The 22,689-nt window shown below is 42.0% G+C and overlaps 1 protein-coding gene across 1 annotated transcript; it reads right to left on the reverse strand.

Moving 5' to 3' along the window:
- Window positions 1-455: 455 nt before the first annotated feature.
- LOC130471885 (uncharacterized) lies at window positions 456-22,335 on the reverse strand. The gene is made up of 6 exons (XM_056842226.1): window positions 22,330-22,335; window positions 22,008-22,149; window positions 21,717-21,814; window positions 19,910-19,984; window positions 1,124-1,138; window positions 456-1,016 (listed from the first exon to the last, which is right to left on the reverse strand). Exons 1-6 carry the CDS (start codon window positions 22,333-22,335, stop codon window positions 456-458), a joined length of 897 nt encoding a protein of 298 aa, XP_056698204.1.
- Between the last annotated feature and the right edge of the window lie 354 nt (window positions 22,336-22,689).

Genomic DNA, 22,689 nt, shown 5'->3' on the forward strand with positions numbered 1-22,689 from the left:
ACAGTTTACCAAGAGAAAAGATCTTACCTCCTGTGACATCTAAGGGTGTAACTCTTGCTTCATGTCCTGACAATGTCCTGATAAGCTTGAAGTCTCGAGATGACCATACCTGATGAAATAGGGCAAAATGAGACAAAACACTCCTTGTAACTTAACAAAACAGACTACTGAGAGTAATTGAGTGCCAAGTCTCATACCTTAACAGTTGTATCATATGAAGCAGTGACCAAATAATATCCCTCCTGAGGCTCAAATTTGACCTGTGAAATAAGCTTTGAATGGGCAGGAATTATGTACAATGACTTTTTCTTTCTCAAGTCCCAAATCCTACAAGTGTTATCCTCAGAACCAGTGGCCAAATGATAGCCATTAGGAGAGAAATAAACTCCATAAACCTGAGAGGAAAAAGAAAAAACATGAGTCAACAATCAGAGTTAGTATCACAAAAATAAATGTTAATGACAAGAGAAGAAATTTACAGGTTTGATGTGGCCTTCCAAAGCAAGAATACTTCTCCCTGTTCGAAGATCCCAGACACGTGTAAGAGAATCCAGTCCACATGATGCTAACAATGATCCATCCGGATGGAAAGATATGGCATAAACACTCCTGCTATGGCCTTCTTGAAGAAGCAACTCAGCACCACTTTCGATATCCCACAAACGCCAAGTTTTGTCAAAACTTGTAGTGCCCAAGTACTTCCCAGATGGATGGAAGGAAATACGAGCTAGGCGGTCTAAATGACCTTCAAATGTTCTCAATAAAGTGCCATCTGTGTTCCACAACTTTGCAGTACGATCAGCTGAGGCAGTTGCTACATTGTCACTTACAGGAGAAAATGCAACATATACTCCATATCTTGGCAACCCCACTAACAGAGCTAAAGAAACAAAACAAGCAATAAACAGACCATTAGTACTTGCCTTCAAAAATGACAAACCAGTCTCATAATTTAGGGCAATGGCCCCGCAATCCTGGCTAATTGAATGCACAGTTAAGCACCATGCTCTCCATATCTTGACAGATACAACAGATTAGTCAGCTCAATTGTCAATCTAACTCTCATAATTTATAAATCAAGTTGGACAAAGAAATTTATCAAATTTTAATTTGACTTGATTACCTTTCCATCAGCACCCTGGCAAAAATCAAAACGAAAACCAAAACGAAAATCAAAACGAAAATCAAAACGAAAATCAAAAACGAAAATCAAAACGAAAATCAAAACGAAAATCAAAAACGAAAATCAAAACGAAAATCAAAACGAAAATCAAAAACGAAAATCAAAAACAATAATCAAAACGAAAATCAAAAACTAAAATTGAACCCTAATCTGAAAACGAAAATAAAAAACGAAAATAAAAATTGAACACACCATACCGAAACCACCGGGACCACGACGCCGAGCAACCACCGGAACCACGACGCGACGGGGAGATGCTGAACCCCCGGCCGACCAAGAATATTACCTTTCAGTGACAGGCCGCGCGAGAACAGAACGGCATGGGGGAGATGAGGCGAGAACACCACACACCGGCGAAGACAGCGACGCAGGGCTGAACAACGCTTGGGTTCGACGGCGACGCAGGGCTGAGTTCGACGGCGACGCAGGGCTGAGTTCGACGGCTGAGTTCGACGGCTTGCTTGGATATTTGTTTAAGGGAAAAAGCTTGGAGCAGAGAAGGAACAACGTACGTTTGAGCGCGGTTTGTTGCAATCTAGGAAAGTAAAAAATTTTGAAACGCGGACTTGTTGCAGCGGGCAATAGCATGTACGCTGCAATAAAGTCGGGTTGTTGCTGCGGGCTTTTATTTTGTACGCTGCAACAAACACATTTGCTGCGAACAACTAAAATGTACGCTGCGATAACCCTTTAAAGGGTTTGACCCGCGATGACCGACTGGTTGTTGAAGCGTATTTATACATGTACGCTGCAACAAGGGGGCTGCAACAGGGGTTTTTTCTACTAGTGAGTTGAGGTAATGGTTTCTTGGGTTATGGCAATGAGAACATGGATGGGTTAAATGAGCTGAACAGGGACCCCAGAGCAAAGGCGTCTAAGAACATAAGGATTGGAAAGGGTAGACATCGTAGAACTTTATGATTTGGATTGGTTGACTCAATTCTCTTCTTCGTTTTACTTGTGTAAATTTTGCACTTTGGGAGGTACGGGCTAAGTATTTCATGGCTTGCTCTTTTCGCTCTCCCTTTTCTCTTTCTATTTTTTTCTTTTTTGCTCGGGATTTCCCCCCTCAACATAAATTTTTATTTGGGCTAAAAGGTAGATTGTTGTGGTCTTTGAGTCACGAGGCGAGACTGAATGAGCCTCGTTTGGTAGGCCTATAGTGGACCTTTAATTTTAGTAGGCCTAGGGTGGACCTTTAAATTGTCTTACTTTGCAAGCGTATTTAGTCGTTTCTTAAAATGTGCAAATAGCGTAGATTCAAAATGTTGTTTTTACCTTACTGAATTTTAACGAAAGAATTACATCGAAAATAATTTTTTTGCTTCTTTTCAGATTCCAGTTTCTGGGATTTAATTGGAAGTTGTGATTTAGACTCAAACTTTCATTAATCTTTCTGATTATAACCCGTGTATGAATACAAGGAGGTGGCCTAGACTCAAAATAATGACATGGCGTAAGCCTATAATACTTGACCAAGCGACTCTCAGACTTAGGCTAATTGGACCATAACTTTCGTTGGTTGACACTTTAGATTTTAACCCTTGGGTGTTCATTTGTCATGCGCCATTTTGCTTAATGTTGGCAAGGTAGTTAATTGGGGAGATCGAATTTTTATTTTTGCAAGACTAGAATCATTAGTGCGGCTTCTCTCTTAGTGTGTATTGCTTTACCCCAATGGTAGCCTTATGGTATGCCGATTTCGGTATTTTCATGGTTGGTCATGTTGCATTCATGGAAAATCTTTTAGTCCGTACTTAGTAGTATTTCGAGGAGCGAGTGACTCGAGAGGACTATGATAGTCGTGACCCAATGTGATTATAAGCCTTGGGGCCATTAATTTTTTCTTTGCCAATGGTATTAACACCTTAGGTTCACTTTGGGGGTAATGCGACTATGGGGGAATGATTTCCAGAATGTGACCGTTTCCATTTTGCAAATACTACAATATATTCTTTTTATTGGTGAGAGAGAGTATTGAGGCCGTAGACTCTTAGCAAGGGATGACAATTAAGTATGGGTGCTTATTGATTTAAATGTTAGGAAGGGAGACTCAATATGTTTTAACCTTTTAACTTGCAGAACGACACCAAGCATTAGGACCGATTCTATGAATAAGACAACTAAGACTTAGCATTTGGATTGTACTTTGGCATAGCCTAGTCTAGACTCGGATTTATTTGAACAATATTTTTTTTTTCTTGAAGACTTTATTCGAACATTATTTTTTTGAATATTTTTCCCATGTGACATTCAAGGTCGTTTAATTAGCATGCTCGGTTTTGGTGCCGAGCATTGTCGTCGTAGGAGGCCTAACAACGACACAAAGAGTTATTTATTTCTTATTTTTCGTCGCTTTTAGAGTCGAGTGCCTTTTCATACGCCCTTGCAGCAATTTTTACGAAAAGTTTTTTTTTGCTACTTATATTTTTTCATGCGCGGGCACCGAGGCTGCTGTGCCTGACCAGAAGGCCAAGCAGCAACTTCAGCGCCCAGCGTAGGGCGTGAGAAATTCTAGCGCCCAGCCAGGGGCGTTGAAAATGCGTCCTTGGCTGGTTCTTGTTTTCTGTTTGCGTCTACTTTTGTTTATGCGACTTCGATTTTGCGTGCTTGCCTAATAACGTCCTTTACGCGTTGCAGCATTTTGTGGGATTCGTTACAGGCCATCCCGAGCGTCGCTTATTTTTGTGGCGATCGTTCGGGTTTGCGGAACACGTATTTTGGTATAACTCTTTGGCCAATTGGTTTATGAGTGTTTGGGCAATTTTTTAAGGTCGTTGGTTTTCTAGCATTATTTGTAACACACAATCACATAATTCGCTACACATAACTAACATTGCATCATGAAGCAAAATAATAATATGTCATGTAGTTTATGATAAGCTTCTATGGGTAGTTATTTGCGCCTGGCTTGGTACCGCTTCTATCGTAGATCCAACACATGCCCCGGTCGAGGTAGTGTCTTCAACAGACGAATTTCGCTCAAGAGGCCAACCCGCAAGTGCAAGCCAAGGGGGCATGCAGGCGAGAGGGACCTAATGAGCGAGCGATTGGGTTCGGGATAGGTGTACTACCTGCACAAGTACCACGTGGGCAACATGCACGGCGTATGCACCCCCCTATTGGCGAAAAAAGGTATCCTTAGTCCCAACTCCCGAGGGAGCCGAGATTTGTTATGCTGTTCTGCCCGTTCACATTAATATGCTGATTTTCACGTCGTCCCAACTTGATGGGGAAATAAACGCGGGGTAGGATCCTTTCACCCTTCGGCTATTTTGATTACCTACAAGCACGAGTATTTCCTTCACTATCCCCAGTGGAGTCGCCACTGTGAGGGGGGTCGAAAAAGCACGAGGCTAATGCGTGACCTCGTCCCTCGTGGGTGTGACGATTCTTTTTATTCAATCAAGTGTAATTGGATTTCCTGTGAGTTTACACCCAACTGACTAGTAATATAGGAGTCGCCATTCAGTTTTTAACGACAATGAGAAAAACTGACAAAACCCGGTTATCGTGACATAAAGGGAGTGCAATTATGTTTGACCACGACGGCCGTAGGTTCCCTTGTGATCCCTGGTGCGGGGATCTCTCAACATACACCCGCAAGGTAGAGATTGAGGGTTCGGGGGACTGTAACTACCGAGAGGAGTACTCGCTCGTCGATAACTCCAGAGGCAGGATATCCTTACTAGCTCAGCATAAATAATTGAAGGGACATGCGTTAACTATTAAACTAATCTGAGTTGATTTTAGCAATATGCAACATATAATACTAGATCGATCGTGATTATCTGATTTAAATAGTATTAAGGGACCTAGCATGATAATCCAATTTCCCAAAAATATTATATTTGTTAGGCGTGATAGAACAATCAGATTTAGTTAGTTTAACAGTTCATAAAAAGGGCAAGGAAAGCAATTAAATCATCGAAAAGGGACACATTAAGACGCACCCTTGAGAGGTGCGTCACGGTTCTCAGAAAACTAACCACTTTGACTTTGCTATTTCTCCTTTTTATTTAACGAATCTCAAATTATGGGACAGGATACGTTCTGTTCGATTTATGGATCGATTGCGACAGAACGCGTGAACAATTTCGCAGCGTGAGGCTTAGGCTAAGGGTTGGAGTCAATACTCAGAATATGAATTGTGTGTTGTGTTTTCTCACGTCGAATTTGGGGCTGTATTTATAGGGAAAAGTTTATGGAAAGATAGAATTGCAGAGCTCTAATCCACGAGGAATTAGGAAATAACCCGTCCCAGGTATTTTCAGCGCCCAGGGCTGGGCGTCAAAGATTTCGGCGCCCAGCTCTGGGCGTTGGAAATAGGATCCAGGCAATTTCAGGGCCCAGGGCTGGGCGTTGAAATTGCTGTTTGGGCCGTTTCTTTGTCAGATTCGGATTCTTAGAATCCGGAGTGAATGAGACTTAATCGAGTCTTTTAGTGCGTATTAATTTTATGACGGAATGCGTCTAGGCCCGTTACGAACTCTAGGCTCGTTAGGATTTTAATTAATACGTAACTCTTATTTCCGAATCATATTAGAAATAGGATTCTCGCAGTTTTCTATCTCATTTAGGATTTATGTTGGAGTGCAACGCCTAATTCTAACAGGTTTCTATCTTTTATGACTTGCCACTTTTAACAACTACCCATTACGGCAGTTACTATTTTTAGCAGGTTTCCATAAATAGCAGGCTTCTATAAATAGCAGGTTTCGGGTGAAATGAAAAGGGGAATTGAGATTCGTTATTTTATAGGAGATGCGTTGTCAAGTGGAGATTTACGTTTTCATCATCGAACCTTTCCCTTTCGGGAATGGGGACAAAAGTAGTTGTCTACAATATCGGAAATATATTAAACGCGAATACGAAGAGCGGCCCACGAGCCGAGTGCACGAAGCACTCGAGGCCCATGGGCGGGCGCTAGGCGAGCAGGCAAAGGCCAAGGCAACACGGCAGCGCTGGCCCATGGCCGAGCGGAGCTGTGCGTGTGCGCGCGGGCCTATGCAGCGACACAACCACATCAGCGAGGCCCATGGCCCAGCGCGCTGTGCTTGTCTCACGCGTGGCTTGCTAGCCGGCCTTGCCTCCGGGCTTGGTCGGTTAGTAAGGTTATGTAAATAACCTTATGACCTAATCTCCAACTTACTGCAATCACAATTCAGATTACTCAAAACCCTAGAGACACAGAGAACCCTAATTCTCTCTGTGCCTCCAACGTGAGTTCTTCCCAAAAGCAAAGTATCTTGATTAATTGTCTAAGCTACTATTATTAAGACGGATCTGATCGTGTCGGTGAACCAAGTAGAGGAACGACAATTGGAGTTCTTTGTTCGTGTTCGTTGACGGATTATTGTGGAAAACATGCTTTGAATGTAAGTATGCTTAATCTGTGCTTTATACATGTTTCCTGGCTTTGGGGATTGTTCCGCACATGTTATTATGTTTAACTGTATTCCCCTACAGTGGTATCATGAGTCTTATGTATTCAAAGCATGAATTAGCATGATTTTTTATTGTTTTTGCATTTTCGAAATTTTTGGAATTTGTGTTGATTTTTCGGAATTTTTTCGAATTATGGGATTAATTGCGAAATTGGCAGTTCCGAAATCAAAAATATTCGCCTTTTCGATTTTTAAAACCCTAAACTGATGGAAAATGATTTTCCAAGATCATTTTTTTGGGCGTAGAATTGCGAAAACAGGCCTCGAAGCATCGTTTTTTAGGCGTTTTTGTTAATTTTTAATTAAAAATTAAAAGTGTCGGACAGTAATTCAATTAAAAGGTCGACCTAAACTACTCGGAATTGCTTGAAATTTTGACACAATGTTGCTGGGTACATTCTTGATCTATGGTAAAAGTTTCAGATTTTTTTACGATAAGTATAAACCCTAATTTTGCCTTTCCCCAATTCGTAAAATTTACAACCCTAATTGAATTTTAATTAATTTTGGATTAATAATTCGGTTAATTGGGGAAAGGGGTATAATTCCATGGGTCAGTGGCTAATTTTAAAAATTATTGGATTAAAATTTTGAATGGTTTCGTTAATTTTAATCACACTTAAACCAAATTATTAATAATCTGAAATTTAATTGTTTATGAATGATATAAAGTTTCGGATTTTATTAATTAAAAGTTCAAACTTTAAAGTTGATTCGATCGTTCTTAAAAGTTTGAATATTTTTAGCCCTTGATTTATTAATTTTACGAAATTGGATTGTCGTTAAAGTTTATCAAATCGTTAAAAATCGTTGTTTTTCAAAAATTAAATCGTAACCTTTTTGAAAAATAAAATTAATGCAAGTTCGTGAATTAAATTTAATTTTAATTAAGTTGGTCCGTTTTATGAACCAAAAACATGAACATGGGCATGATGGAAGTATGGCTCGTCGAGCCATACGAGGCCATTGTGCTCGCCGCGCCATGCGACACGGGCAGCAGCACAAGGCTGCGTGCCTCGTGCGAGCTAGGCAAGGAAGGGGCAGGCATGTTGCTTGCGGGGCTGCGACAAAGCAAGCACAAGGCTTGCGACGTCCAGCACACTCGACGCACAACACACACGCAGCGCAGGGGCAGCTAGGCTGCGGGTACGCGATGCGTGCGCGCGAGCGATGGGGCGCGAGCGATGGGGCGAGGTGCGCGAGCAGTGCTCGTGTGCTCCTGGGCCTCTCGCACGATGGGCTGGGGCGCGCGGGCAGTGCTCGTGTGCTCTTGGGCCTCTCGCACGACGGGCTGGGCGCAAGCCTAGGCCGTTTAATTGAACTTTTTGTTGAATCGTTTAATTAGTTGGGCTTCGTATATTTGCATTAATTTGGGCTAACGGGATATTTAATTTAATATTTTATTTGCTTGGGCCGGGCCGCGAGTTTTAATTTAATATTTCATAATTAATTATCCGGAATAATTATTGGTTTGAGTGGGAGCCACTAAATGAAATTAAAATGAAATAATTATTTTAATTGTTTCGTAGGTCGCATTATTTTAATTAAGTTCAATTTTAATTAGAATAAAGTCTAAGGATTAATAATTTGGAAATTGATTAATCTTTTTAGGACGCGTTTATGTGAACATGAATTTTAATTTATTCACGTAAATACTTGTATATTAACATGGGTCATTCGTTTTAGCATACGAATGGGTGAATGCGTAGAATATATATTTTATGCAATGCAGGTACTCCAGGTGACTAGTATGGCCAAATTTAGGATAGTTAAATACGGTCTGCGCACCGTTCTATCTTTGAATGTAAAGTTTTAAATATGGTCTGCGTACCATGGACATTTTGATGTAATTTATTATTTTCAAGTATTTCTAGTTTAGAACTTTAAGTTAGCATTTGAACGAAGATTCAAGACGATGGCAAGCTAACAAGGAGGTGATGAAGATTGGATGCTTCAAGACAAGAAGTTTTGGGCCATACTAGATCACCAATTATTTATGCAATTTAATATTTATATATTATGCGTGAATGTATGAATGTATGTATGCTTTGCATGAACAGGTTGTTTCCTATGAATCGATTCGTTTTAAGTTCACTAAATAATCGAACTAACATAGAAACAGCTAGGTCCAAGTAATATTGAGTTTTAAAAATTGCCTTCCAAATCAACACTTACAAAAATCTAGGGATCTAAGATATTAGGTTGACGCTAAAGCGAGGTGCTATTTTAGTTGACTTAGATGGTAAGGCGTCCTAAAGGAGCACGTTGATTGTGGTTACAACTCAAACAACAATGGCATTAAGTTGTGGCAATGGGTTAAATTATGGCATTAATTTATTAACCAAGAGTAATTTGGAGATTACTAGCAATAGGTTTTGCTTACCTAAAATCTTAAACTACTTAAGACATGCTAAAGCTGCTTAAGGATTTAGGACTTTTGGGGTCTTGGAATCGTTTCATTCATTTAGGACCATGTTTTTGCTTTTTGCATGAATGAAATGTTTTTTAATAGCTTTAATGATTGCATGTTTGCTTTTATTTCAAAGTTATTGAATTGTATGAGTGGTTATTTATTGCAAATTCTTTTCGATTGTAGTAATAAAAAATGGCCGCAAACAATAACACTTTCAACCTGCGTTGAATTCTCGACAAAGAGAAGTTGAATGGAAACAATTTCCTCGACTATCTAAGGAACTTACAAATAGTTCTTATGCATGAGGAAAAAGAATATGTCCTTGAGGAAGAGTTACCGGAAGAGGCTGGGCCGGAGGTAACTCAAGCTGCCCTTAATAGTTGGATTCAGGCCAACAGGGATGTCAAATGTGTGATGCTTGCATCCGTGAGTCCTGAACTTCAGAAAATGTTCATTAACTCGGATGCTTACCAAATCATCTCGGAGTTGAAGAACATGTTTCAGGACCAAGCCAGAATCGAAAGATTCGAGACTCAGAGGTTGATCCTTGAGACTAAGCTCAAGAAAGGAGAACCAGTGAGCCCACATGTTCTTAAAATGATTGGACTCTTTGAGAACATGAGAGCTCTAGATTTTGACGTCTCAAATGAAATGGCTATTGACATCATTCTCCATTCGCTTCATAATGGCTATGATCAGTTCAAGTTGAATTACAACATGAACATCATGGAGAAATCTCTTACTGAGCTTCACGGTATGCTGAAAACCGCTGAAAAGACGCTCAAGCAAGAGAATAAGCATGATATGCTTATGGTGCGTAAGGGCAAGAACTTCAAGAAATCAGGCAAGAACAAGGGCAAGAAGGGTAAGGGCAAGGCTTCGCCCTCATCCAAGTCCAATGGCGCCGGTTCTGGTAAACAGGAAAGGGCGACTCGTTCTCCTGCCGACTCTGAATGCTTCTACTGCAAGAAGAAGGGGCATTGGAAGAGGGATTGCTTGAAGGAGAAGGAAGATGAGAAGAACGGGAACGTTGCTTCTACTTCAGGTATGTATGTTATACATTGTAATCTAGCTAATTCTACTTCTTGGGTATTAGATATTGGTTGTGGCTCACACTTATGTTCCAATCCACAGGGACTAAGGAGAAGTAGAAAGCTTGATAAAGGCGAGATGGATCTACACGTGGGAAATGGAGCACGGATTGCTGCATTAGCCGTAGGATCTTATTTTATTTCTTTGCCTAGTGTGTTTGTTTTGGAACTAGAAAACTGTTACTATGTTCCTAGTATCACCAGAAACATCATTCCGTTTCAAGTTTGGATTCTAAAGGCTTTAGTTTTCAATTTAAAGACAATAGTTGTTCTTTTGCTTTGAATGGAATGTTTTATGGTTCAGCACAACAAGAAAACGGTCTTTACGTGCTAGATACGAGCAAACACATTTATAACATAAATACCAAAAAGGCTAAAACTAGTGATTCGAATCTCACATTTCTGTGGCATTGTCGATTAGGCCATATAAACATAAAGCGCATGGAATTACTTCAACGGAAAGGAATTCTAGAATCATTCGACTTAGAGAAGATTGATCAATGCGAATCTGTTTTACTTGGCAAAATGACAAAGCAACCTTTCTCAAAGGTGGGAGAAAGAGCAAGCGAACTACTAGGGCTAATACATACGGACGTATGTGGGCCCATGAGTACGAAAGCTAGAGGTGAGTTCAGCTATTTCATAACGTTTACGGACGACTTCAGTAGATATGGCTATATTTACTTAATGAAGCACAAGTCTGAATCGTTTGAGAAATTCCGAGAATTTCAAAATGAAGTAGAGAATCAACATGGCAAGAAAATCAAAGCTCTAAGATCGGATCGAGGAGGTGAATATCTTAGCCACGAGTTTGATGACCATCTAAGAGAATGCGGTATTCTTTCTGAATTGACTGCTCCGGGGACACCTCAATGGAATGGAGTGTCGGAACGGAGAAACAGGACCTTACTCGATATGGTCAGGTTAATGATGGGTTAGGCCGAACTTCCTTTACAGTTATGGGGACATGCGTTGCAAACTGCAGCACTCACACTGAATCGTGCTCCGTCAAAAGCTGTTGAAAAGACTCCATACGAATTATGGATTGGGAAACTTCCAAAGTTGTCTTTTCTGAAGATTTGGGGTTTCGAAGCATATGTCAAGCGATTAATTTCGGACAAGCTGCAACCTAAATCTGACAAATGTTTCTTCGTTGGGTATCCAAAAGAAACTATGGGGTATTACTTCTACAACAAGTCAGACAACAAGGTATTCGTTGCTCGTGACGGTGTCTTTTTGGAAAGAAATCATATTTCCAAATTGACAAGTGGGAGAATAATAGAACTCCAAGAGATTCGAGACGAACAACGAACTCAGAACTCTTTAGAAGCAGTTCAAGTTGATGAACCTCCAAGGTCTTTAGAAGAGCTAGTGGGAGTAGTTCCTCAAAACGTTGTTGCCCCTCGTAGGTCAAATAGAACTATTTTTCAGTCGGACAGATGGACAGGCGTCCTCTTGACTGAAAACTTAGACGTTCTCATATTGGATAGTGATGAACCTTTGAATTACAAGCAAGCTATGACGAGCCCAAGCTCCATTAAATTGTTAGAGTCCATGCAATCTGAAATAGACTCCATGTCTGAAAATCAAGTTTGGGATTTGGTTGATTTGCCGGATGGGTTCACACCTATCGGATGAAAATGGGTCTTCAAGTTGAAGAAAGACAAAGATGGAATTGTATACATATACAAGGTAAGATTGGTAGCAAAAGGTTACAGGCAAGTTCATGGCGTTGACTACGATGAAACCTTTTCTCCAGTCACGATGCTTAAGTCTATTCGGATAATCCTTGCGATTGCCGCTTTTCATGACTATGAAATATGGCAAATGGATGTCAAAACTGCCTTCTTGAACGGTGTTCTTGAAGAGACTGTGTTCATGACACAGCCGGAGGGTTTTGTCGATCAAAAGAACCAACGAAAGGTATGCAAGCTTAAGAAGTCCATCTACGGACTAAAGCAGGCATCAAGGAGTTGGAATAAACGATTTGATGAAACAGTCAATAAGTTTGGCTTCATCAAGAATCAGGACGAATCTTGTGTATACAAGAAGGTCAGTGGGAGTAAAATTGCATTCCTATTCTTGTATGTTGACGACATACTGCTTATTGGAAACGACATTCCTATGTTGGAGTCTGTAAAGACTTGGCTCGGGAAGTGTTTCTCAATGAAGGACTTAGCAGAGGCACAATACATATTGGGCATCAAGATCTATAGGGATAGATCTAAGAGGATGATTGGACTAAGCCAAAGCACTTACATTGACAAAGTGCTAGCTAGGTTCAATATGATGGAAGCCAAGAGAGGCCATCTACCCATGTCAGTTGGCGTATATCTAAGCAAGAATCAGTGTCCCAAAACATCTGATGAGCGTAGAGAGATGAGTGGAATTCCATACGCTTCGGCTATTGGATCCATCATGTATGCTATGATTTGTACAAGGCCGGATGTTTCGTTCGCACTCAGTGCAACGAGCAGGTACCAGTAGAAAACCAGGTGAGGCGCATTGGACTGCTGCCAAGAACATCCTAAAGTACCTGAAAAGGACTAAGGATCAGTTTCTGATTTATGGTGGTACAGATGAGTTGATTGTTAAGGGCTATACGGACGCAAGCTTTCAAACCGACAGAGATGATTTCAAATCACAGTCTGGGTTTGTGTTCTGCCTCAACGGCGGAGCAGTAAGCTGGAAAAGTGCTAAGAAAAGCACTATTGCGGATTCTACAACTGAAGCCGAGTACATTGCTGCCTCAGAAGTAGCAAAGGAAGATATTTGGATTCGGAAGTTCATCGAAGAACTTGGTGTTGTCCCCTCCATTAAAGGACCAGTGGCTTTGTATTGTGACAATAGCGGAGCCATTGCCCAGGCAAAGGAGCCTAGGAGCCACCAGAAGTCCAAGCACGTACTGCGGCGATTTCATATACTCCGAGAGATCGTTGAAAGAAAGGAAATCGAAATTTGCAAGGTTGGAACTGACGACAACGTCGCGGATCCATTGACTAAACCGTTGCCACAAGTGAAACACAACGCACATGTAGCAACCATGGGAATCAAGCATGTTGGAGAATGGCTTTGATTTTCTAAGTATTGTTTTACAACATCTGTTAGATCTATGTTTAAAACAATTGGTTTAACCATATCATATTTATGAAATTTTTTGTTTCATATTCATTTAATTGTGGTTTAGAATTAAATGATAAGTCCATGTGATTCAAATCATTCAAATGGGATGTCAAGATGGATTCTTTGACAAATAAACACCCATAAGTGAACTTGAATATTGAAGTCACAAAGGATCCCTAATCCAGGTCATTTAAAGGTGGACGACCAATGACTAATGAAGATTAGATTGCAAGTAGATTACTTAGTTCTGTTTCTTGAACTAGAGTGACTGGATGTCAGAATCTTTTGCATAGATACTTATTGGATCTTGTATCGGATTGACCATGAGAGGGCTTTAAGAGATTAAAGTCATGTCATAGGTAGTTCTCATTAATGGTGATTAGAAACCGTTCCTCAGAACATGAGCGATTATGTCTGCTCGTTTGAGAATTAGTTCGCTTTGATACTAGCTGAACGTCCCACCGTAAAAGGAGGCTATAAAAGCAGTTATTGGGCGTACTATGAATCAAAATGAGTATTCATAGATTGCAAGAATGGATTGTCCTCCTATCTTTGATAGGATATGGTGTTGTTGTGTAACAAGGCCTCTCGGAGAGTTAGATACTGTAAAATGCATGGCCGTGCTCAGAATGGTTAGGCTTAACCTTCTGCAAAAGTTTGACAGTTGAACTCTGTAATCCAAGAAACACTTCTGGACCTAATAAGGATGGCTTGGATCTTACCTTATGTTCAGTAAGTAACACGAAGCGACAAAGGAATGTGGATGCACACTTGTCTTAATGACAAGTGGGAGATTGAAGGAAATATGTCCTTCACCCAAGGTGCATTAAGTCTAATACCAAGGTTCAGATTAATTGCGAACAATTAATTCAGTGAGATCAAGTGATCGGAACAGCTAGCTGGAGCAATGCTTCCGATCAGTGAGTTCTAATGGATATTGAACTCACAACTTACTCTTGACTGAACCTACAAGGTCACACTAATGACACGTAACAGATTACCGGATTAAATGAATCGGAAATTCATTTAATCGCTTTTCGGGATTTAAGTTGGAAACCTATTATACGATACGACCTTGCATCGGAATCGTATATCGTATCGCGAATATTCGTAAGCTAGGCGAAACGAATAAATCGTATCGTACGACGGTGATTCGTCGTATACAAAACGATAAATAATATATCGGAAATATATTAAACGCGAATACGAAGAGCGGCCCACGAGCCGAGTGCACGAAGCACTCGAGGCCCATGGGCGGGCGCTAGGCGAGCAAGCAAAGGCCAAGGCAACACGGCAGCGCTGGCCCATGGCCGAGCGGAGCTGCGCGTGTGCGCGCGGGCCTATGCAGCGACACAGCCACAGCAGCGAGGCCCATGGCCCAGCGCGCTGTGCTTGTCTCACGCGTGGCTTGCAAGCCGGCCTTGCCTCCAGCCTTGGTCGGTTAGTAAGGTTATGTAAATAACCTTATGACCTAATATCCAACTTACTGCAATCACAATTCAGATTACTCAAAACCCTAGACACACAGAGAAGCCTAATTCTCTCTGTGCCTCCAACGTGAGTTCTTCCCAAAAAGCAAAGTATCTTGATTAATTATCTAAGCTACGATTATCAAGACGGATCTGATCGTGTCGGTGAACCAAGTAGAGGAACGACAATTGGAGTTCTTTGTTCGTGTTCGTTGACAGATTATTATGGAAAACACGCTTCGAATGTAAGTATGCTTAATCTGTGTTTTATACATGTTTCCTGGCTTTGGGGATTGTTCCGCACATGTTATTATGTTTAACTGTATTCCCCTACAGTTATATCTCCTACCAAAGAATCCACAATGTACAACCTACAAAATCTGACTAAACACACGGTTCAAAGCTGTATGAACGAAAATAAATCAGCACAACTAGACAAAGGGAAAAACTCAACTAACACGTGATTAATAAAGGCATGCATAAGCTCAACAGACCGAACAATCAACTACGTGTAAACCAATACTTGGATTCAACATGTTATAGCTTTGGTCAGAACTCAGAAGATTCAATTAATAATCAGCTTAATGCAGGAATATATAGACACAACTTCAATCTTGCCACTGAGTGACAAGGATGAGAAAAACATGATATGATTTCATATTTGAAAAGCCGAGTCAAAAGAAAAAGTAAGACATCATTCTTATAAACTTCTCAAGCTGTACAAATTTGATCAACAGCTCAGCCTTTCCGTAAGAAGTACAGACAAATTGGAGACAGGAATTCAATTTTATATTGGAAGCATAGTTAGAAAACAAATCAAACCTAAATATAGTCGAGTTTGATTACAGAAGTCTAAGGTGCACAACTGATTAAAACCTTACCTTACTGCAAACAGTTCGAAGTCAATAAAACCCACACTAGTTCCTCTATGGCTATATCTTGAAATTAGTTCCTCCTAGTACTGTCTAGAGATTAAGATACATTTTTCAGGATATGTACAAGTACAACATGAAGTGAGGACTAAATCTTGGAACATCAGCAGTTCAGGACACCTAAACTAACACCTAGGGGTGTAAATTAATTGGATGGATTAGATTTCATGTTGCCAAGTCTTAAGTTTTGAATCTAAGTCCAACCTAAACTTTTCACAAGTCCAATTCGTAGAAAACAAAATTTTCTTCATTCACTCCAGTAAGAACAGAATTTCCTTCACTCAGTCAAAACAAAGTCAAACCGCAATTTATTGGATCGAATTTTACAAGTCCACCTCTCAATATATACCCTAAAGATTAAGTTAAACATCAATTAAAAAAATAGATCCATTAAGGATACAAGGTGGTTAATTTATTATGTTTTATTCATAGCCCAAGTCGAAACTCTCAATTGACACTTATTTTAGACTAACTAAGTTGTGGCTTCAGTAACACAGCAAGACAATGCTGCCTAATTCATTCACATATATCGTACTTCGTACATGACTACCTGTACATCAAAACTACTATAAAGACACTACATTCAATGAGCAATGAGCAAGAATAGAAGTATAAACCTTAAGGAGCCAAATAAATGCGCAGAATTTCATCATAAGGAGATAGAGTTTGACGGAGTTTCAAAGGGTCCATTTTAGGGGGATCCTGCTCAAAGAACACACCCCTTTTATCTCCTTTTCAGCTTCCTTCATCAAACTCTAGAACCAAATCAGATTGCAAGACTACATAAAATTAACCAAATTAATCCACATTTACATAATTCCAAAAAATGTAGAACTGCAGTATATTCCATGGTATAAATACAAGTAGAAAATTACAATAAGCGAGGCAATTATGGCGGCGCAAATGAGCATTTTTGTACTAGTGCTAATTGGCACCCTCTATACAACCATCATAGACGTACATATAACCAAAGGGAGACACGCACAAGAGTGATTTAGATGGGCATTCGATCACAACTTATAATATATACAATGTAGCATCACATAATCAGAATTTGAGGTAGTGAATAGTGAAGAGAGAACAATCATTTGACTTAAGTTATAAGGCATTGTCATAATAACAGAAAAGGCCAAAGCTAACATAAAAAAACCAATTACAAATTTGAAGCTAATTATATCAGAAAATTACAAAGTAGTTGTTCACCTGTTTTTTTTGCTGAAACTTCTCCTAACCCTTGTATTCATTTTTTTAAAAATTCGTTCATATCATCACAGAAAATTTAATTTCAGATGAAATTTCAACCAAATTATCACTCAAACACAAGTCAGGAGAGAAAATTGTAAAATCATAATTAGGGGAAAAGGTGAGAAGAGGTATTACCTAAAATTACAGGAGCTGAAGAACTGGCGGCAGAACGGAGGTCGTACGTGGTGGTGGAGACGGTGGTTGCGGTAGCTGCGGAAGTTCCAATCATACCACAAAGTAGAAGAAATTAGGAAGATGGAGAAGCGATTGGGAACCAGAACGAGTCTCCCTTTGCCGGCGATGGTGCGGTGGTGCGGTGGTGAATTGGTTGAGCTCTGTGAATTCGGTTCTTGATGAATTGAAGTTAGGTTTTACGAATTAAAGGAAAAAATTGAAGAGAAGATAAACTTGAAATCGTGGGTTCAGGAAGAGAAGTTATTTTCTTTCTTGACTGTGCGTGGGTAAGGTTTAGGCGGAAATCCAAAAAGGGAAAAAAAATTCACAACCTTAATTACATTAAAAAATAAATATGATAATTTTATATAATATATTAGTAAGAAACTGGATTTGAAAGATCTACAGTTTCTTTGATTCTTTCTTAAATATAATACTATTTAGGGAACCAAATATTTCAGGTATGCGGTTTCTTATATTTTTCCTAAGAAACCACACTTCTAAGATAATTGGTTTCTTCATCAAAGAAACCTAATAAGTGACTTATACGGTGCCCTAGCAATGGTTCCTTAGCCCGTTTTTGTAGTAGTGACAATTCCTTCCAATATAATTTCAAACACATTTAGCCTACAAAGATCTAGGGTCGGGCGACTATGCTCTCGAGTCTTGGCACCTTGAGTACTATCCCCTGGCTCCTCCCGCAATCAATCATCAATCTTCCCCTTGCCCAAGCGGTGGGAGAAGGAACTTGCTAGCCTTCCAAGACGGGAGGACGAAGAACCTCCTTTGGACTCCGAACGGTCAAGCACCGGATGGGCCACACTGCCGTCACCTTCCTCATAGTCAGTTGATGCAGGACGTCTAGCTCTAGAACCTCGGACTCTAGCTGGTCCGGAGAGAGAAATGTCCCTTTGACTTAGGCCTCTCATCCATACAATGTATACCGCAGACAGAGTAACTGACTCAGGTGGGAACTGGATACTCAGGAATGGTTTGGCGACCCAATACCGCCTCCAAACTTCAAGTCGATTGGCATTCAGCACAACGGGTTTCGGGTTCTCTTCAGCACAGTCCGGGATCTCCTGTTTCAAGCCATATTGTCTCACCACTCAAGCAGGCGAGTAGAAGACCAGCATTGTGAGGCTTGGCACCCTCAAAGCAGTAGAATCAGGGGCATGTCTCATGGCAGAAATTCCCCACCAAGGAACTACCCACATTATACAAGATTCAATTCCAGAGAGTGCGCTTCGCCACTCGTCCAATGAAAGCCGGCCATACATCATGTGCCGCACAGTGAACCCTTTTCTATTCTAGCTTTCCATGTTTTCCGGTGGTGCCACCAGCATGAGCCTCTCCATAAGCCAAACCTTGGGGAGTATACAAGAAACGCATTTCAAAATTCAACATTCAAATACAAGTACAAATTCAACATGCAAGAAGGCTCCAGATCCTTACTTGGAGTAATACCGGACTTCCCGACGGCAAAGAAGAGGGGTCCGACTTCAGCAAGTCAAGGCCCAACAATGTTTCGCCAATCAAAAGCGGCATTGGGTCCCGACCATTAGCAAACTGCTCTACGATTTCTATTAGGGAGGCATCACCATTGGCAAGCCCCTGCTTCGAAAAGAGGAAGCGAGCAAAGATACAAAAGCTCAAGGCCCTCAAACGGAAAACTTTGGGAACATCTAGCCCATCAAAGTAGGTGACAAGGAGGGACAAATCCACCCTTCTTCCATATACAACAACACTAAAAAGTGGGGGCTTTAAGCCCAAATATCTTTCCAAACCCAAGAAAAAGTGTTCGTCAACATTGGGCATCCATGGCTCTGGCATAATGGGCCACCCCAATATGGCGCTAAACTCTTCAGGCAGGGGACATACATCATTATTCCCAAAGCGGAAGACATGATGATTCGGATCCCAACCCTCCAAAGAAGCAAGAATGAAGTGCACATCAAGCTTTACAAACCGGAAGGAGGCGAGCACCCCAAGATGCATGCCATCAAGCTCCCTTTTCTCCAATTTGCCTAGCGAACCAAGCCACAAGTGCAAGGCATTTTCAAAGGACATAGCCATTTTCTCTCTTCTTTTTCGTGAGGAAGCAGTATAAAAGGAATAGCAGGGAAGGATTGATGCAAGAAATGATCCGAAATACTCCCTATTTATACAAGAGTCGGCTTGCACGACAACACACTGGCGCCAAGCGCCATGTCATGCGCTAGGCGTAGGGGCCTGCATCGATGGCCACCATCCTATTTATGACTCCGAGTACACACTCTTTAGTGTTTCGGACAGCAAAGTACAAACCTCCATTATTCAAGATTCCAAAGCCGCAAGCCGCGCAAATTCAAGCAGTCCGGATCAACGCTTCGGGCAGATTTCGGGTCAATTTATTCAAAATTCAAGCATTCTAGTCCTAGATCGATCGGCGTCCTAAGTCGAGTCTGCATATGCACAGCAAAAGTTGAATATACTTTGACTTGCGCTTTTCCTCACCAAAAAACCTCAGTCAAAGTGGGGGCTTATAGTGGGTATATACACTCGAAAAAATGGGCAATTTTTTTGCAAAATTATCATGCATGCATATAGCTACAAATTTCAAGGCACACACAACGCATACAAGATCAAACATTCAAACATACAAAAGCCAAAACTTCAAAAAATTTCCAAACCAATTCAAGTTCAAAGCCATACAACCATACAAAATTCAAGTTCCGAACCATACAAATCCATACAAATACAATCCAGCCTATACAAAATCAGCCCAGGCAAGCTGGAACTCGCTACCATGCAGGGTCAGTCCGAGTCATCATCAGCTGTAACGTCCATCACAGGCTCCTTGTCCCTGTTTCGCCTCCTAAGGAACTCCAGATCCCGATCCAGCTCTGTTCCAGGGGAACCAGGATCCTGCTACGAGACACGAAGAGTGCCAGGAGAGGGATGAATTCCCTGCTGAGGAGAAGGATACTGATAAGGCGGCGGCATCGCCAGGAATTTGTACCGCGCAAACATCTGAGCCTGACGCATCCTCTCCATCTCCGCATAGTAAGCCCATGAATCTGCACCCCAAGGCTGAGGACCACTCCCTCCGAAGTAGTAACTGGGAGGAGAAACAAAGGGCCTCGAACTGCTTGCACCTCCAAACGAATGCCTGGTAGGATCAGCATGTACAAAAGAGGGAGCTCTCTGATCAGCATCCGAATGCCTCTAATGAGCTCCAGCACCGGACCCCATTCCTAGGTCCAAGCTCGGTCCCTCCTGCCTCGAGAAAGCCTCTCCCTGGGGCTCCCTGTCAACGGATCCCCTGCGATCTCGACGACGCTCCTATACAAAACACAAATTTCAAGAATCAACATCCAAGTTCAAGTTTCCGGAATACAAATTTCAAAATTAAGAAATGCACCTCTCTGTCCCGGCCAGAAAGCTTATGGGTCAGCTTGGCACAATACCTCTTCCAGGAATCAATCAAGAGCATCCAGCGACGCACTCTCACCCGAGGCGCCTGCATACAAAATTCAAGATCAATTCCCAAATACAAGATTATAATCAGTTTCAAGAAAACGCAACAGTACTTACAGCGACATAATGCTCAGGTACAACATAATACAATCTTTGGTGCGGAGGAGAAGCTACAGGAATGGTCACCTCCACCTGTTCCCCGTCCGAGTTCTCATAGCGGAGGATCCTATCAGCATGGAAAATGTCCTCAGGATCAATCTCCTCCTCCTCCTCCTACATACAAACATACAATCATCCAATCATACAAGAATACAAGAATACAAGATACAAAGTTCAAAAGCTCACCGCCAGTACGAAGCGTACTGGTGGAGCCAACCTCCTTAGGAAGTCGTCATAGCTTCCCTTCCTTTGAACAAAGTCCTTCCAAGAGCGGCAAACAGCATCGCCCCTGGCATTCACACAGAGCCGGGCAAGATCTTCATCCAGCGCCAGCATGGACTCCGGTGGGTCCTTGGGGACAAACCTATTGCCCGAATTGTGCTGAAGGGACATTCGCTCCCCCAAATACCACATGTGGCGGTACACCCCTGGGAGCAAAACCCGCCGTCCAGACAAGAAATGGGCGCGAGCAGCCGAGGCAGGTACAGGCGCGTTGGCAAAAGGACGCCACACTACCTGCAAAGCAGACAACTCAGGCAACTATACAAATACAAATATAAAAGAGCAAAATAATACAAAAAGATTACCTCATAAGCAGGTAGAACTCTCCAAGCTCTGCGGGAGGCCGCCAGAGGCACCCTCTTGCGCACCGCTCCTATTGAAGAGGCAGCATACGGGTAAGCCGCATCTCTAGTATGATCCGGCGCCAAAGTCGGAAAGTGCTCATATATCCAAATCTTTCAAAAAAGAAAGCAAAACATCAGTCAAGTTCAAATACAAACATACAAGTACAAGGCACAAATTACAAGGAGCCTTCAATACCTCCAGCACACTCCACAGAGCAGCCATGCTCGGCTCGCTCTCCGGCGCAGTCCGGGAGGCCCACTTCATCTCGTACAAGAGGTGGCTATAGGCCAAACCATCCCAGTTGTAACTCGGAACAACCCTCAAGTCCTGCAAAACTGACAGGAATCTAATGTGCACCCGACTGTTCCTGCTCGGGGCCACAACCCCTACTCACCAAAGCTAAGAGGAACAGCCTAACCCTTTGCTGTGCAGACACACCCGCACCACGGATAGCATCCACAATCACCGTCACGGAAGCATGGGTGTCGTCCTCTGACAAGTCAACAACAGGGCCGAGCAAGACCCTGGTAGCGGCCGAGCGCCACGTCAGCTCCGAATCAAAGGTCATATTCCTCTCAGAAAAAGGAAGACCCGTGATCATGGCAAACTCAAAAGGGGTAATGGTGATCTCCCCCCATGCCATATGAAAAGTGTTGGTGGTATCCCACCACCGCTCTAACAAAGCCCATAGCCGGGGTTTGATCCCTGTTCTCCTCGAAGTCTGTCTGCAACCAGATCTCTATGGCCTCCTCGTCAGCACGAATGGCTGCAAAAGCCTTCTGAAGCTCCGCCAAGGACCAGAAGGTGCGAAACGGCTCTCCATCAGCCTGCAGATGAACGAATCAGCTCAAACCCTATACAAGTACAAAATACAAATTCAAACCACAGTACAAGACTCACCAAGCCAGCGCGAGGCCGCTGAGACAAGTGAAACTCCGGTCGAAACACCAGATCGGAAGGACTCCAGCCAGTACCAATAAAAGTGGGTGCTCTCCGGGGAATCATACCTCCATATAGCGCATTTATCGCAGCCGCTTCATCATCTGAAGCATCCTCCTCAGCAGCTCGAACCACCGAAGATTCGGCGAGCTTCCTCCGAGTATGACGAGGCAAATCAAGCAGAGTACAAAGTGTCAAGACTCTAAACTGGGGGCTATCCTATACTAGCCCATGCAAAAATCAAAATTCAAAAGGCTATCCTATACTAGCCGGTACAAAATCGAAAATTCAAAAAAAAATCCCCAGCGGCAGTACTATTCCAGCCTGGGACCTCTGGTTCAAAATTCAAGTCCTACACCAACGCCTAGGCTATCCACGCCGAAGCAGGTATACCAGTTCTACACTAACGCCTAGGCTATCCACGCCGA

This window comes from Spinacia oleracea, chromosome 4 (genome assembly GCF_020520425.1).
Source record: "Spinacia oleracea cultivar Varoflay chromosome 4, BTI_SOV_V1, whole genome shotgun sequence".
Taxonomy (NCBI): domain Eukaryota; kingdom Viridiplantae; phylum Streptophyta; class Magnoliopsida; order Caryophyllales; family Amaranthaceae; genus Spinacia; species Spinacia oleracea.